Raw genomic sequence first — 14,505 nt, forward strand, 5'->3', positions numbered from 1 at the left:
TTTGCTCCGTTTTGAGGGAAGTCGCAAAGAAAAAAAAAACAAAGAAAAAGTTCTCCCCAAATAAATAATATTAAAATTATTAAAGTAAAATAATGTTAAAATTATTAAAGTTAAAACAATATTAAAATTATTGTCGGAAAATACTACGAGATAAAAGTTGTAGAAAAATTAAAAAAAGAGAGTGAACTCGAATTCTCTTGAAGTAAAATTAGAGAATTAAATTATTAAATAATTATTAAATAAATACGATAAGAGATTATTATATCCACTTTACTTACTTAAGACAATTAGTTTGTTATTGTTTATACATTTATGCATTTATTACTGTTTATGAATTATTGTTTATACATTTATTTTGAACAATATTTTTATTAAGGAAATAATAACATGAATAAATAAATATAAATAAATAAATAATAAATAAATTAGTAATATATAAGTGAAAAAATAAAAACTCTTTTTGTCCTTTTTTGTTCTTTTTCCCCAAAACAAGCAAATCTCTAAAAGATTTTTTTTTTCCCTTAATTTATCGATCCTCTAAAGTTGTAATATTTAAATTCTAAACACCTTGCGACCATTAGAGAGAGAGAGAGATTCAGGTGCATTTCTTGTTTCATTTTTTTTTGCAAATTTAATGTAATGTCAGATGCAATATTAGATAAAATGTAAATAATCCCATCGCGTAGATACGGGGAACGAAAAATTTTATATATTACATATTTTAAAAAAATACGCAGCTCTCTATTCACTACAAAGGAAAGAGAAAGAAGAAGAGACAGAGAGAAAGAAAGAGAGCGGGAGAAACAAAGTTTATAGATTTTCATTATAATATACCATAAAAAACTTTTAAATGTCTTTTTCCACGATATACAATAATCGCGATAAAAAAATTATACATCGTACTGAAAGAAACAATATAAAAAGAACATGCAATGCAAAATAATATTGAAATACTCATTTTACCTTCATCAAATAATCCGTTAAATATGAAGTAACTTTATTTTAAATACCTACAAATTTTCATCGCGTCTGTTTATTTGTCTTTTTTTCGATTATAGATTCATGCTTTGCGAAATAATTGCAGAAATGCATGTTTTTACCTCTTCGTGCGCTTTGTGTGAATGATAGACAAACAGAATGGATTTATAAAACATGTAGCTGAATTTCCATAGTACATCGAAGCAGTCAAGTCTAATATTAAATAATCCTTTATCCTTATTTTGCAGACAGGCGAAAACACACAATTGGAATTTTTATTAATTCTATTCGTACAAAATATATATATATATATATATATATATATATATATATATATAAATCTATTTTTTTTAATAAAAAATTAATATAGAAATATTAACCCTTACACCGCATTGTTATTTTTGGCAGCTTCAAAGTATACAGGGGGGTCATTTTTGTCCGATATGTTTTTCAAAGGATAAAAAATAAAAACATAAAAAGAATGAAAAATAAAAATATAAAAAATACCAATATAAAAAGAATAAAAATATTCAAAAAACCTGAAAAAATTGATATGGCTTCTTTGATCCTTCTAAATAAAGGCTACAATAATAAATTTGCAAAATAATTTGCTTTAATACATTTTTATTGCAAATATATGAAGCGAAATGCTCAAAGTGCATCTGAGAACATTGGTGGAGTCAAAAGTAACTCCCGTATACGAAGTAAGGGTTAATTATTATGCATAATAGGGTTTACGTGAATACATTTCAATTTAAAATTAAAAGAAGCATCTCTTATTCCCTTCTCTTTATTTCTCTTTTCCTCTCCAGAATAATTAATATTTCAAGAAATATTAATTTCTGCATTCATTGGATACCCATTCACTCGCCGGAGTAAGAGCTGAAGTATCTTTATGCATATAAGATTATGCAAAAATCCTTATTTGCTCGTTCCCATCCACGATCTCGTGTCGTAGAAAGTCAAACGTACATCCGTTTTATGGATGGACCTCCGCGACGAGCTCCTCTTAATTTTCGTGCCACTCTTGTCGACGCTTTTCATTAGGATATATTAGTCCCGCTCTCTCTTTCGGGCGATGCAATCGTTTGATGCCTCGTCGACTTGTCTCCGGTCGAATGTAAAAATGCAATGCAATGGTGGGCGCGAGCGCGAGACACGAACGTCAATTTCGGTAGCTGGAGCGCGGCCAGAATTGTGTGTCACGGGATCGATCGAAGATGCTCTTGGCAACTGGAAGCAGCGTTAGAAGGGGAGTCCCCCGTCTCGGCACCCCCATCCCTTCAATCTTTTTACTTGCTATACTTTTACGAGCGCGACGCGGTAAGCGTTTCGAGAAAAAAGAAAGAAATAGCCCCCGGCGAAATTCAAGATTACTTATTCGTCTTTTCAACATCGTGTTGAGATAACCGGCGAGTGCGCTATATATATTCTCTCAGTATTTATATTATTATATCTCTCCATATATTTTTTACAGTTATGGAAAGAAAGATCCTTTATATAATTTATAATCTGGTTTATTTCGTCTTATATAGAAGATAATGCGGGGAAAAAGATTTTTTTTTATTTAATTCAGATTTTACGAAAATAAATAAGAACAGATAAAAAATTATGTTATATAAATGTAAATATATCTGGGGGCAAATTCGCGTTTTTGCGTCCATTTAGCATACATATATTCTACACTCATATATATTATTCTTTATACTGTATAAAAATGATTTATATATCCTTAGATGAACATGTCATCTGATATGATGTGAATTAGAATTTCCTATTAATCTGCTAACATTATTAACATAGCATAATGACATTAAATTTTTTGTCGATATGTAACTACTATTATCGCTTCTCTTACACCATCATAAATATTAGTAAAGAATTTAATTCCCGTTTGATATTTACGTTTTGACATAACACATTGCTTTTATAATAATCTCCATCTCACAGAATTCTCATTAATTAACACAAAAAGAAACAAACATGTTAGATATTAAATGCGTGATAAGATGAAGATATGTAACTATTATTATTTCTTCTTTTACACTATCAATAAAAATATTAGTAAAAAATTTAATTCTCATTTGATATTTACGTTTTGACATAACACATTGCTTTTATAATAATCTCCATCTCACAGAATTCTCATTAATTAACACAAAGAGAAACAATCATATATTAGATATTAAATTGTCAAGATAAAGATATGTAATTACTATTATCTCTTTTTTACATTATTAGTAAAAATATTTGTAAAGAATTTAATCTACTTGTTTTATATTTAGGTTTTGACATAACACATTGCTTTTATAATAATCTCCATTTCACAGAATTCTCATTAATTAATTAACACAAAAAAAAACAAACATGTTAGATATTTAATACGTGACAAGATGAAGATATGTAACTATTATTATTTCTTCTTTTACACTATCAGTAAAAATATTTGTAAAGAATTTAATCTACTTGTTTTATATTTACGTTTTGACATAACACATTGCTTTTATAATAATCTCCATTTCACAGAATTCTCATTAATTAATTAACACAAAAAAAAAACATGTTAGATATTTAATACGTGACAAGATGAAGATATGTAACTATTATTATTTCTTCTTTTACACTATCAGTAAAAATATTTGTAAAGAATTTAACCTACTTGTTTTATATTTACGTTTTGACATAACCCATTGCTTTTATAATAATCTCCATCTCACAGAATTCTCATTAATTAATTAACACAAAAAGAAACAAACATGCTAGATATTAAATGCGTGATAAGATGAAGACATGTAACTATTATTATTTCTTCTTTTACACTATCAGTAAAAATATTAGTAAAGAATTTAATCTACTTGTTTGATATTTACGTTTTGACATAATTCATTACTTTTATAATAATCTCCATCTCACAGAATTCTTATTAACACAAAGAGAAACAAACACATGTTAGATATTAAATACGTGACAAGGTAAAAAGAAGGCTAATTCAAAGAAGGATATTAAAATATTTTTTTCACCGACTAAAACTCGGCCTCGCGTTATCGCGCGTTATTTGCTATTTCCATCGAAATTTAATGAGACAATACCGCGTTATTAGAACAGAATCTGCGCTTATCTACAACACGCGGTATAGCGCGGCGCACTTATTTGATCCTTGTCGCGTAATAACCATGATATATTCATTCGCACGCGGTATTATCGTAATTGAATATCAATGCGCGTAACAAGATAGCTACTTACCACCCTGGATGGAGATGGCGGTGATACTGGTGTCGCCGCCCTTGATCTGCACGTTTCCGCGATACCAGATGATCGAGGCGGCCGGCTTCGCCGACCTCACGATGCACTCTAATCGCCGGGATTCCCCCACCTTCACCTCGATTATCTGCTTGTTTGGATAAGTGCTGATCTCTACCTTTCGCGGTGGCGCTGCAAAGAGAAATTACCATAATTAAATTATTTATTTTATTTTATTTTTATTTATTTTAATTTATTTTATTTTTAATTTAATTTAATTTAATTTAATTTAATTTAATTTAATTTTATTTTATTTTAATAGCGTCGAATATAAAGTATCGAATACGTCGAATTTAAAAAGAAAAATTAAGACGATTCGATATTAGAATTTTTCCAACTCATAACTAGTGGCAGTTGACAAGTATATTCAACTTGCAATCAATTTTTTCTCTTGATGAGTTTGAATCAAACATTTTCAAATATGTTCGATTTTAAAAATATCTCAATGTATAACTGAATCTGAAATTAAGGCTTTATTTAAGTTCACTGAAAGTTAATGAAGATCCTCTTATCTATTTAGCAGGTTTATGAACCTTCCCTCGTGGAAGAGTTTATTTTCGTTCGTTCGAAAACTGTGCTTCTCATATTTTGTGCATATTACATATTTTGCACGACGCGAGAGGATATTATTAATATTATTTAATTATATGCAAAATATATGAGATTGAAATTTTTCGAGCGACAATCTTGTGACCCGGCTGGGTCGTCAACACGTAGTAATCATGCTGTCATTAATTTTGCACGATTGTATCCGGTTAAGCGTGACGTGGGTGGTGGTTTAAAAACAAAACTGTGAGCGCTGCCTGCCGCTAAATCGTCGTTTCGAATAAATCGCGCATATCGTATACATAGATTTTCGGACATTTTGGGTGATAAACGACGCAATCTGCTGATTTCGAACGATCCGTTCGCTCTTGTTTTATAGCACCCGCTTTTCGACCCATCTCTCTCTCTCTCTCTTTTTTTCTCCCCCTTCTCCCCGCTCATCCACGAGTTAATTTAATGTCAGAATAGCGCGCCGCGATTTATTGCCGGATTCTATTAAGCGCATATAGAAAATCGTGCTCGTCGGCGCAATAATTATATACGGGGTGTGGCTCTATATATGCGTAAATGCGTAATCGCATTTAACTTGATCAAATTGCTTCCACTTAAGCGCAATAACTCGCGTGGAGAATATGAGTATCAGAAAGTGTATGCAGATTCTGGGATAAGGATATTACAGACGATAATGATACCGTTTAAAAAGATAGACGCTCTTTCTTTGATAATTAAGCCTTTTTATTTTAGGTTGCAGTTATATGATTATTAAAAATAGATACGTTATTTAAAAAAAAATTTTTTTAAATTATATTTTTTATATTATATTTTTATTATATTTTTTTAATTATATTTTATTATATTTATTATTATATTTTCTAAGCAAAACCAACAGTATCTTGGGATGGACAGCGCATAATTTTTCTGTAAAGATTCAAGAGGTAGATGGTAAGAATATCGTGCAAATTTAAATTGCGGTTGTGTATATTTTTCGGTGAGATTTCAAAGAGTGAAGTAGGAAACGCGAAAAAATAAAAAGTGAAAAGATTCATTGACAGTCACGCAATTGAACCACTGATTCGAGTTTAATGATTATACTATTGACCTTTATTTTGGTCATCGACAATGCAATCTTTTTTTCGATTTATTACAATCCTATTGTAAATTGAAAAGCCGTCATTGAAATATGTTGTCGAGGAATACTCGTGTATCCCATTCAGCCATTCGTATTCGATCGCTCGACAATGTATCAATTCGCTTGATACGGCTGAATGCAACACGTATTTCGTATATTCGATAAATAAAATCTGCATTATGAAACTGCTGTCCCGGTAAAACTTTATACTTTTCCCGTTAATAATATTTCATTCGGCACATCGCGCTTACTTTATATCGTGCAATTCCAGAATCCGAGTATGTATATAAAACGATTAATTTTTTTCCAAAATTACACATCGCGTAGATATTTCGATAATATATTATGCGCTATGCGTGTGATTACTAAAAGTATAACGAACAAAAATTGACAGCAATTTAATTGTTAAAATTTGGGGAGGATTTAATTCTGAAAAATTGGCGTAAATTTAATCGGCAAAGTTGACAAAAATTTAATCGGTAAAAATTGAAATAGAGATGGATTTAACATACACCGCACATATATATATATTCTCTCTACAGTACGAACAATTTCAAACTTGCGAGAGATGACAGGAACGCTGTTTGCTCTCTCCGTGAAAAATTCACTCGAACAACGCGATCGTTTGTGTAAAGGAGGAGACCGTTGATCGAAGGCCAAACACACATTTACGCGCGAGCGGCTCCATTTTTACGGCACGATTCGCGTAAGAGACACTTTACGTAGTCGAACGACAACGATGACGACGACGACGACGACGAGGGTAACGAAGAAAAAGGGAAGAGGAGAAAAGGGCGCCCGGTTACCCGGCCGCTCTGCTGTCTGCCTTCTCGAGTTTATATTGGCAGTCGCTCGGAAATTCTCCGGGGGATGCACGCGCCGAGCTACTTTACCGCGTTACTTCCGGAAGCCACTTCGTCACCGCCGGACCTCCGATACAGCGGCACCGGAGTCTCAGGACCCATTACCGATCCGAGATAAATTTTCCCGCCTCGATATTCCCCCCGGGCGCATTCGAGGGGGGTCGCGTTCGTCTTCGGATAGTCAGTGTATTCCGCTACGATGCACCGGCGCCGATATAAAGCACCCGCGGAGACAAACGCGGTAGAGGTAATGGTCGTTACGCGTGCATTTCCTGACGACGGTAACCGGGAACATTGTCGTGCAACTTCTCTCTTTCCCTTCTATCTGTATCTTATTGTCGAGAGAAATTGCTCGTGATGCTGCCTTCAACATTTAAATGTACCATGTGCGTCGGACGTTTTTCATGCGCGGATCTCGACCATTTTCGAAAGATGCTCTCGAAAATTAATATTCTAACAACGATTTATATATTAATGATATAACATCATATGAAATATTAAATTTTTTTTGCCAACTATAAAATTATATAAATTTGTAACTCATTTAAATCCTTAACTACTCTACATTTTGATTTGAATTCTAATTAAATTAAATTTCTTAATTATTATCTACTAATATAATTTTTCAATACATAAGATTATAAAATATTATTTAAATATCCCCAATCGGACTATCAATTTAACAAACAAGTTCCTCTAAATATTAAATACCGCCAAATTCTTTTATCTTTAATGTTTATACATTTAATATTCAAATTAAATTTCAATTTAATAAAAATAATAGGGTATCTAATCCTAATTTCTAATATAAATTTTTTCAAATTAATTTTAAATTAATTTTCGAAAAAATGAAAAAAGAATGCCGTTATTTTAACCTACATACAGCACAATATATATTTTTTCACGATTAAATTTTTCCATGCGAAAAAGAGTCGAGATTTTAATCACATATGTAGTAAAAAATAATTAAAAAAAAGATATATATGTCTTCTTTTAATTATTTTTTACTACATATGTGATTAAATATATATATATATATTTTTTTAATATTTGTTTATATTTTATTGTTTCTTCATACGTTTACATTTTATATATTTTTCTTCTATATTTTTGGATCTCCTTTTGAGAAAAGAATGCAAAGTATTTTTCCTCATATGTGTGGAATGTCTTTTCAGTTATAAAATTCTCTCGATAATTTTCACCGAGTTGAAATCACAAGTTTTTAATTTTCAATATTGCATATCTTGCACGACATTAAGCCTGGAAATGGTTAAAGCCTTGGAATACCGGAGAAGCAATTACTATTGATATGCGTAATAAAACGCTATTACTGTAATAGCACTGGTGAGCCGAATCAAATTCAAATTAGAGTGCTAAAGAGAATGCGACAGTTAACGCACCTAAGGTGTTATCTTCGATATAAACTGGTCTTGGGAAGTCTGCGTGACCGCTAATGACCACGTAAATGACCGTCATTTCTAACAAAAGAATTTATAGATATTTACATATTTGATTAGAGTTTGTTGCATTATACGAAATGAGGGAGTATTTTGATAAATATCAGGCGACTACTATTAATGTTGATAATTAGTGATCATTTACGTCACTTTTGATACGAATCGGGAGTCATCCCTGAAGAGATTACAGATTAACACAAAAAATTTCAGAGAGAGAGAGAGAGAGATTTATGTCATAAATAATCTCTTATACATGTATATCTGGTCTTGACATTTAGCCTTTCAAGCAGGACGTTAAAATGTAATTATTTTATGAATTACGATCAAACAACATACATATAATGCAAGGACATAAATCAAGCTATTATATTTTTTACGCGTAAAATATGGACTTTTGTGTAAAATTGTCTCGACAGAATATTATGGTTAATTGTATTTAACACATATTTTATCGATATATATTGTCAACAATATATTAACACACTGTGTATTTAAATATGTAACAAGAAAATGTCAAATCAATTTGCAGTCTTGAAAGAATTGCGTCATCAACTTTGTCTGTTTTGTAGCAATTTCGACTGTATCATTATAAAATTAAAATTGTAAAACTACAATGTGAAAAATCAGACCCGTGTGCAGGCGGTTTGTTTTTAAATATTTAAACAAATCCTACATCTATCGCGAATAGACTTTCGCGATAACATTTATTTTTTACACTCGCAATCGCATTTATTTTCAAAACATATTAAACTGTTCATTTCTATCGTATTTTACAACAGCAATTGCAATTGAATGTGGCGCGAAACGGAATAAATTCCAGAATATGTAATTAAATCTTAAAATATAAAATCATTAAAAGAGAATTATGTATATCGCGATGCTTCTTACGACGTCCGTTCCGCCTCTCGTTTGAATCCCCCGAGATACGACGTATAAAATAACAATGCGCGTCGTAGAATAAAGATGCCAAACGGGGTGCGAAGTAAAGACAAATGGAGACATCGTCTCTCCCCATTCCCCCCTCTGTCCCCAAATAACATCGTCGTTATAATACAAGCAAAGGACGAGAAGGACGGGCGTCAATTATTCGCTAAATGCTTATTTAGGCGCCATCGGTCTCTCCGCTCCAGCTCCCATTTCATTTTCACGTTTCTCTCATTCGGTTATCAACCCCTTTCTTCCTACCCCCGTAGGACATCCTCTCTCCCTTCTCACGGTGTTTTATCTCCTGTGGGAGAAGCGTAATCGCGCGTCTCAGAGCGAAGGAGAGGCGCGAAAGTCGAAGGATTGTTCTAATTACACGAGAGGGTCGGGATACACCGGACAGGGGGAGGAAGGGGAGGAGAGGGAAGGAGCTTATACAGTCGAGAATATTTCATGGGATCCCTCGAGCGAGTATCTCCGATCCGAGCCGAGGAATTTATCCTCGCCTTTATGCACGAACGCGGCCCTTCCTTCCTCGTAAGTGGATTCGACCGGGATTTATAGGCTAATGATCGTTACGGCTTCCGATTGCACGCGTTTGCGCCCGTAATCGTCCTGCGCCCGGTCCTTCCAAGGACCCTGCACGCTAACGCTCCAGAGAGATTACCCGGGCAAACTTCCTAATCGCGATAGGCCGACGTACATATGTATATTACCGTATATTGCGAATCGCACATATGCATAATCATATGTATGGGCTTATCCTGGCCCTTTGGAAGGCGCCAATGATTTTTTTTCGAAGCTGATAATTTTTCAGAGAATATACATCTGCGAGATGATAGCATTAATTAGCGGCGAGAATTATTAGAGATTATACACGATTTTAAAATTGAATATTAACAAGTGTTTCTAAATATTTCTTAAGTAATCTGAAATTAAAAGTTTCTTATATAAATTTTTTAATATATACATCTTTTTATAAAGTATCACACATTGCCATGTATATATATATATATATATATATATATATATATATTTATTTATTTATTTATTTAAAATTTTTAATCTCGGATTAGTTAAAAGAAATATATAAAAGAAATATATAAAAATATTAATTTATATTAAGAATATTATATATAAAGAGTAATAAATAATTTATATAAAGAATTTTTAATTTCAGATTATTTAAAAGAAATATATAAATACAATATATAAAAATATATATATTGTATTTATATATTTCTTTTAAATTTTTCAAGTAACTTGAAATTAAAAATTCTTTACATATATATAATATTTTTATTATATATATATCTTTATTATACATATATATTCATATATTTATCATTTGCAATATTGTTCATATAACTAGTGTATATATAATTATCTTTTACTTTTTTTTATTTTTCTTTCATATATATTTTATATATATTCGTTTTTTTAATTTTTTATTCATATTAATTCATATAATTATTCATATTTTATTCATATAATTAGCTATCTTTTATTTTTTTTTTATTGTTCTCAGAAAATGTACAAAAATTTAAGCTAGTTATTTTTCTACAGACATTCGTCTAATGATTTTAACAAATAAAATTGAATGTACCGGAAAAGATTCGATCGGCAGGTAATAAAGACATCTGATAGCGAATCTGGGGAAATTGCTCGTAGGAAACTCATGCGTAGATACGTAATCGCTTCGGTTCTTGCGAGCGAGTGTCGCGTTACGATTTATACGTCGTGCTTCGTTTTACAGTCATTAGTTCGAGTTAATAGGCACTGTACTCGCGCCATTGCAATGTATGCGCGCTTATTTCTCTCTCGACTAATCGATAGCCGATGACACGTTGTGTACATCAGCGCTATCCAATGCGGATGCAATCTGTCTTTCGGTCGTTATTCAACGCGTCTTCATAAAGCGAATGACAGCGGATCCGTCTCTTAATTGGAATATCCAAGTAACGAAAAAAAATTTGCATCTTTTAATTACTACTTCTATTATTAATGTTACTTATATACAAATTCTTTTTAATAACATATATTGCAAAAAAATATATTTTTAATTTTTTTATAGAATAATTAATTGCAAAGTATCGAAGGAAAATCTACTTGGGATGAATCAAATTGAATAAGTAATTTTCGTTATTTAAATAATATCAGCCGATTAATAAACGCGTTGAAAATAGACAATGAAGAAGCAAATTAATAAAAGTTGTACGCATCTTTCATAGTGTTGCATGCATATATATAAGGCTTTTTATTTATTTACGTGTAATTAAATTAATAGAGAAAGGAGGCAACAATGCCGCATTATTTCTGTCGTGCAAATTTTTATAGACTATAAATATAAATATAAAAATTCAAGGTACAAGCACGCACAATACATATTAAATGCGGGAATTTAACGTTTCTATGAACGCGTTTATAAAATTCCCGTGAAATTCAAATGGAAAAACGGCCAAGCGCGGTATGCATACGTACACCGCAGCGAGTAACGTTCAAAAGGCGAAACCAGAAAAAGTCTAAAGTTTCGCCGAGGAAAATCTCGTACCACGCGACCATTATCTACTTCGCTTATTTTCATACTAGTCCCGGAAACGGAGACTTGGTACATCTGCCGCGGCGCAATATGTGCATCATATATTTTTATATATCGCACGGGGAGATACGTGAATTCAACGCGTCTCGGGGTCGTTTTCTTCTGTCTTTATCAAGACAAACAGCTTTAAACTCTCAAACACGCGATATATATTTTTCCTGCTTTTTTTAAATATTTTTCCCAGCTTTTAAATTAAAGTAAAGGAAAAAATACATTTTTTAATCTAAGAATAACAATAAAATTCTTCCCATTCCCCGAATGCATTTCTCGCGTAATTTAACATTTTCCTCGAAAAAAAAGACATTCTTTTTTTATATTTTATATTCTTACTTTTTTATGTTTCTCTCCTTCGTATTCTTGAATTCATATACATATTTCATCTAGGAAAGGTAAACGAATGTTTTCATTACGCGAAGTCGATTTGGGGGATTCGATGGGCTTCTTTGTAACGAGCTCTTGCTTGCCACGTGCTCGTCGCTTGTTTCGCGATAAATCGCACCCGCACTTAGCGGCAATTGGATTCTAAGTCGCGTGGATGCGGGCAACCTGATAGACCGATAAAGCCCTCCATCCTTTTTACGCGAAATCGAACGGGTGGCGGCGGGTTTATCGGTCCCCGGTGGCCACATTGAGGAACGGCGGGTCTTTTCGACATTCTCTTTCTCTCTCTCTCTCTTTCTCTTTTTTTTCTTCTTTCCTCCTGGAAACGTAAGCGCGAGTTCCGGTCTGACTCGTCATGAAATTCCCATGGGACGCTGCTATTTAATTTAATGGTACGGTGGTCCGTTTTCTTTCCTCGGATCTCCTCGACTCGGGAAAAACACAGAAAGCGGAGAAGGAGATGTTTGGCGTGAACAAACGTTAGAAACATTTCCAATCAATCGCCCCAATCCGCAAATTGCCTTGTAACGAGCGTAATTAAAGACGTTGTCGAGAGGATGCGTGTTACTTTGAATAATAACGAAACTAGAAGGGAGTGTAATTTGCGCGCAAGATTTCTATATCGGGGGAATCGAATCAGGAGTAATCTAATTCAATGTTTTCTCTCGCGAGATGACAAGCCGGATTTTCTATACGTAATGCAATTCGATTTTCGTCCCGTACAAAGCGTGTTAATGGAGTCGGTGAAAATTAAAAGTACGTTATGAATATTTCGCCGGCTGATTGCGACAACACGGGGATTATCATCTCGCCTAAAATGTACGGACGGAGATTAAATTTTTAGAATTTCATCGCATAAGTATGTTAAGCATTTTATTAATATAATATTTTTGTTATATTTTGCTAGATGTATCTTCATCATCCATTTTACTATTTGTTTCGTTGTTGAGAATTTTTTTATCTCCATTTATTTGGGCTTCATCTGAAATCTGAAATCGGAGATGTTGACGATTTGAGTGTCCGCAATCGTTTTTATAATGTTGAATTCATGACACGAGAGGCCAAGGGCGGGCAATTTTACAGGGGGAACGAATTTTCAGTTTGCCGTAGTCTGGGGATGGACTTATTCGCCTTTGAAGATGCCGTCACATTATACGACATCCGGACTATCCTCTCTCGTCGGACGTGAAGGAATCGAGAATCTGGTTTTTGGACCGGGCGGTTCGATCTCAAAACATCCATTTTACATTTTCCGGAGCAGTGGGTCGGAAGGACGCCGCCAATATGCCCGGAACTGGGTCGATGGATGGATCGCAGTCACGTCGGCGAACAAGGACAGAGGAACGGGAGAGGGAGAGAGAGAGAGAGAGAGAGAAAAGGGTGGAAGGGAAATGGGAGGGAAGGGCTAGATGGTCGAGCTGGGGTCGATTGTTAATTCGCTCGCGTTGGTTCGTCATGGCGTTGTATCATTCATGCCCATGTATGTGCTTTGCAAGAAGCAACAATGCGTAAAGAGAGAGAGAGAGAGAGAGAGAGAGAGAGAGAGAGAGAGAGAGGGAGGAAGGGAGGGAGGCGCTAGGATGGCAGATGGGGGTGAGAGTTCCGGGATTTAGTGATAATTGAATGAACCGGCGTTGTATCACTGCGGGATTTCGTGCGGCATCGACCACCCTGCCTGTCTGCCATACCCTGCCCCACTATGGCTTTGCACCATGCATTGGAATTCGCAAACGCAAACGCGCTTTTGACCCCTTTCTGGGTCTCGCAGAAGAAACAAAACATAGAAAAAAAAGATATTAGAGGGGAGAGAGGGAGAGCTTCGAGGATTGGCCGGCATCAACGTTGATTAACGTCGCGCTTAACCTCTCCCTATTTTATGTACACTGGTTGTCCGACTGATTCGCTTTTATTTCCTCGGGCACAATGTGCGGAGCGTATATTGAAAAAAGAAAATCTGCTCGTGGCGCGCGTCGAGAGCGATTTGGAGCGAGGGAAGCGTATAATCCGTTTCGCGGAAAAATTTCGCTCGCGATGAATGAAAGGCTGTTAACGCGTCGCTAGAATTATTGTTGCGAATATCTACGGCGAAAATTTCGGCTACAATGAGGCTCCGAGGTGATTTGGGTTCAGCACGAATGACGCTTTATCGCGATTTTGATTTGTCGTCGCAAATTTGCCCTATCACCGACTTCTTTTACTCGCCGCTTATCGTCCTTCCTGCTGCAATGGATCGTATTTTATTGCCTTTAAGGGGAGGGATCGTTTCAAATTACGGCGCTACGTCTACGATCCGACATTAAAATGACATTTTCATGATAGACGGTGTAA

General features: G+C 34.0%; 1 protein-coding gene across 5 annotated transcripts in view; it reads right to left on the reverse strand.

The window, feature by feature from the left end:
- The window catches only part of Sns (sticks and stones), a 298,003-nt gene that overhangs the window by 27,065 nt on the left and 256,433 nt on the right, over positions 1 to 14,505 (reverse strand). For all 5 annotated transcript variants that reach the window (XM_083099163.1, XM_083099161.1, XM_083099162.1 and 2 more), the window contains one exon: positions 4,222 to 4,410. In XM_083099163.1, the coding sequence (XP_082955289.1) occupies positions 4,222 to 4,410 (189 nt within the window). The remainder of the gene's footprint in view (positions 1 to 4,221; positions 4,411 to 14,505) is intronic.

This window comes from Camponotus vicinus, unplaced genomic scaffold, assembly GCF_025532165.1.
Source record: "Camponotus vicinus isolate PSW18456_S1 unplaced genomic scaffold, iyCamVici1.0 SCAF_5, whole genome shotgun sequence".
NCBI lineage: Eukaryota > Metazoa > Arthropoda > Insecta > Hymenoptera > Formicidae > Camponotus > Camponotus vicinus.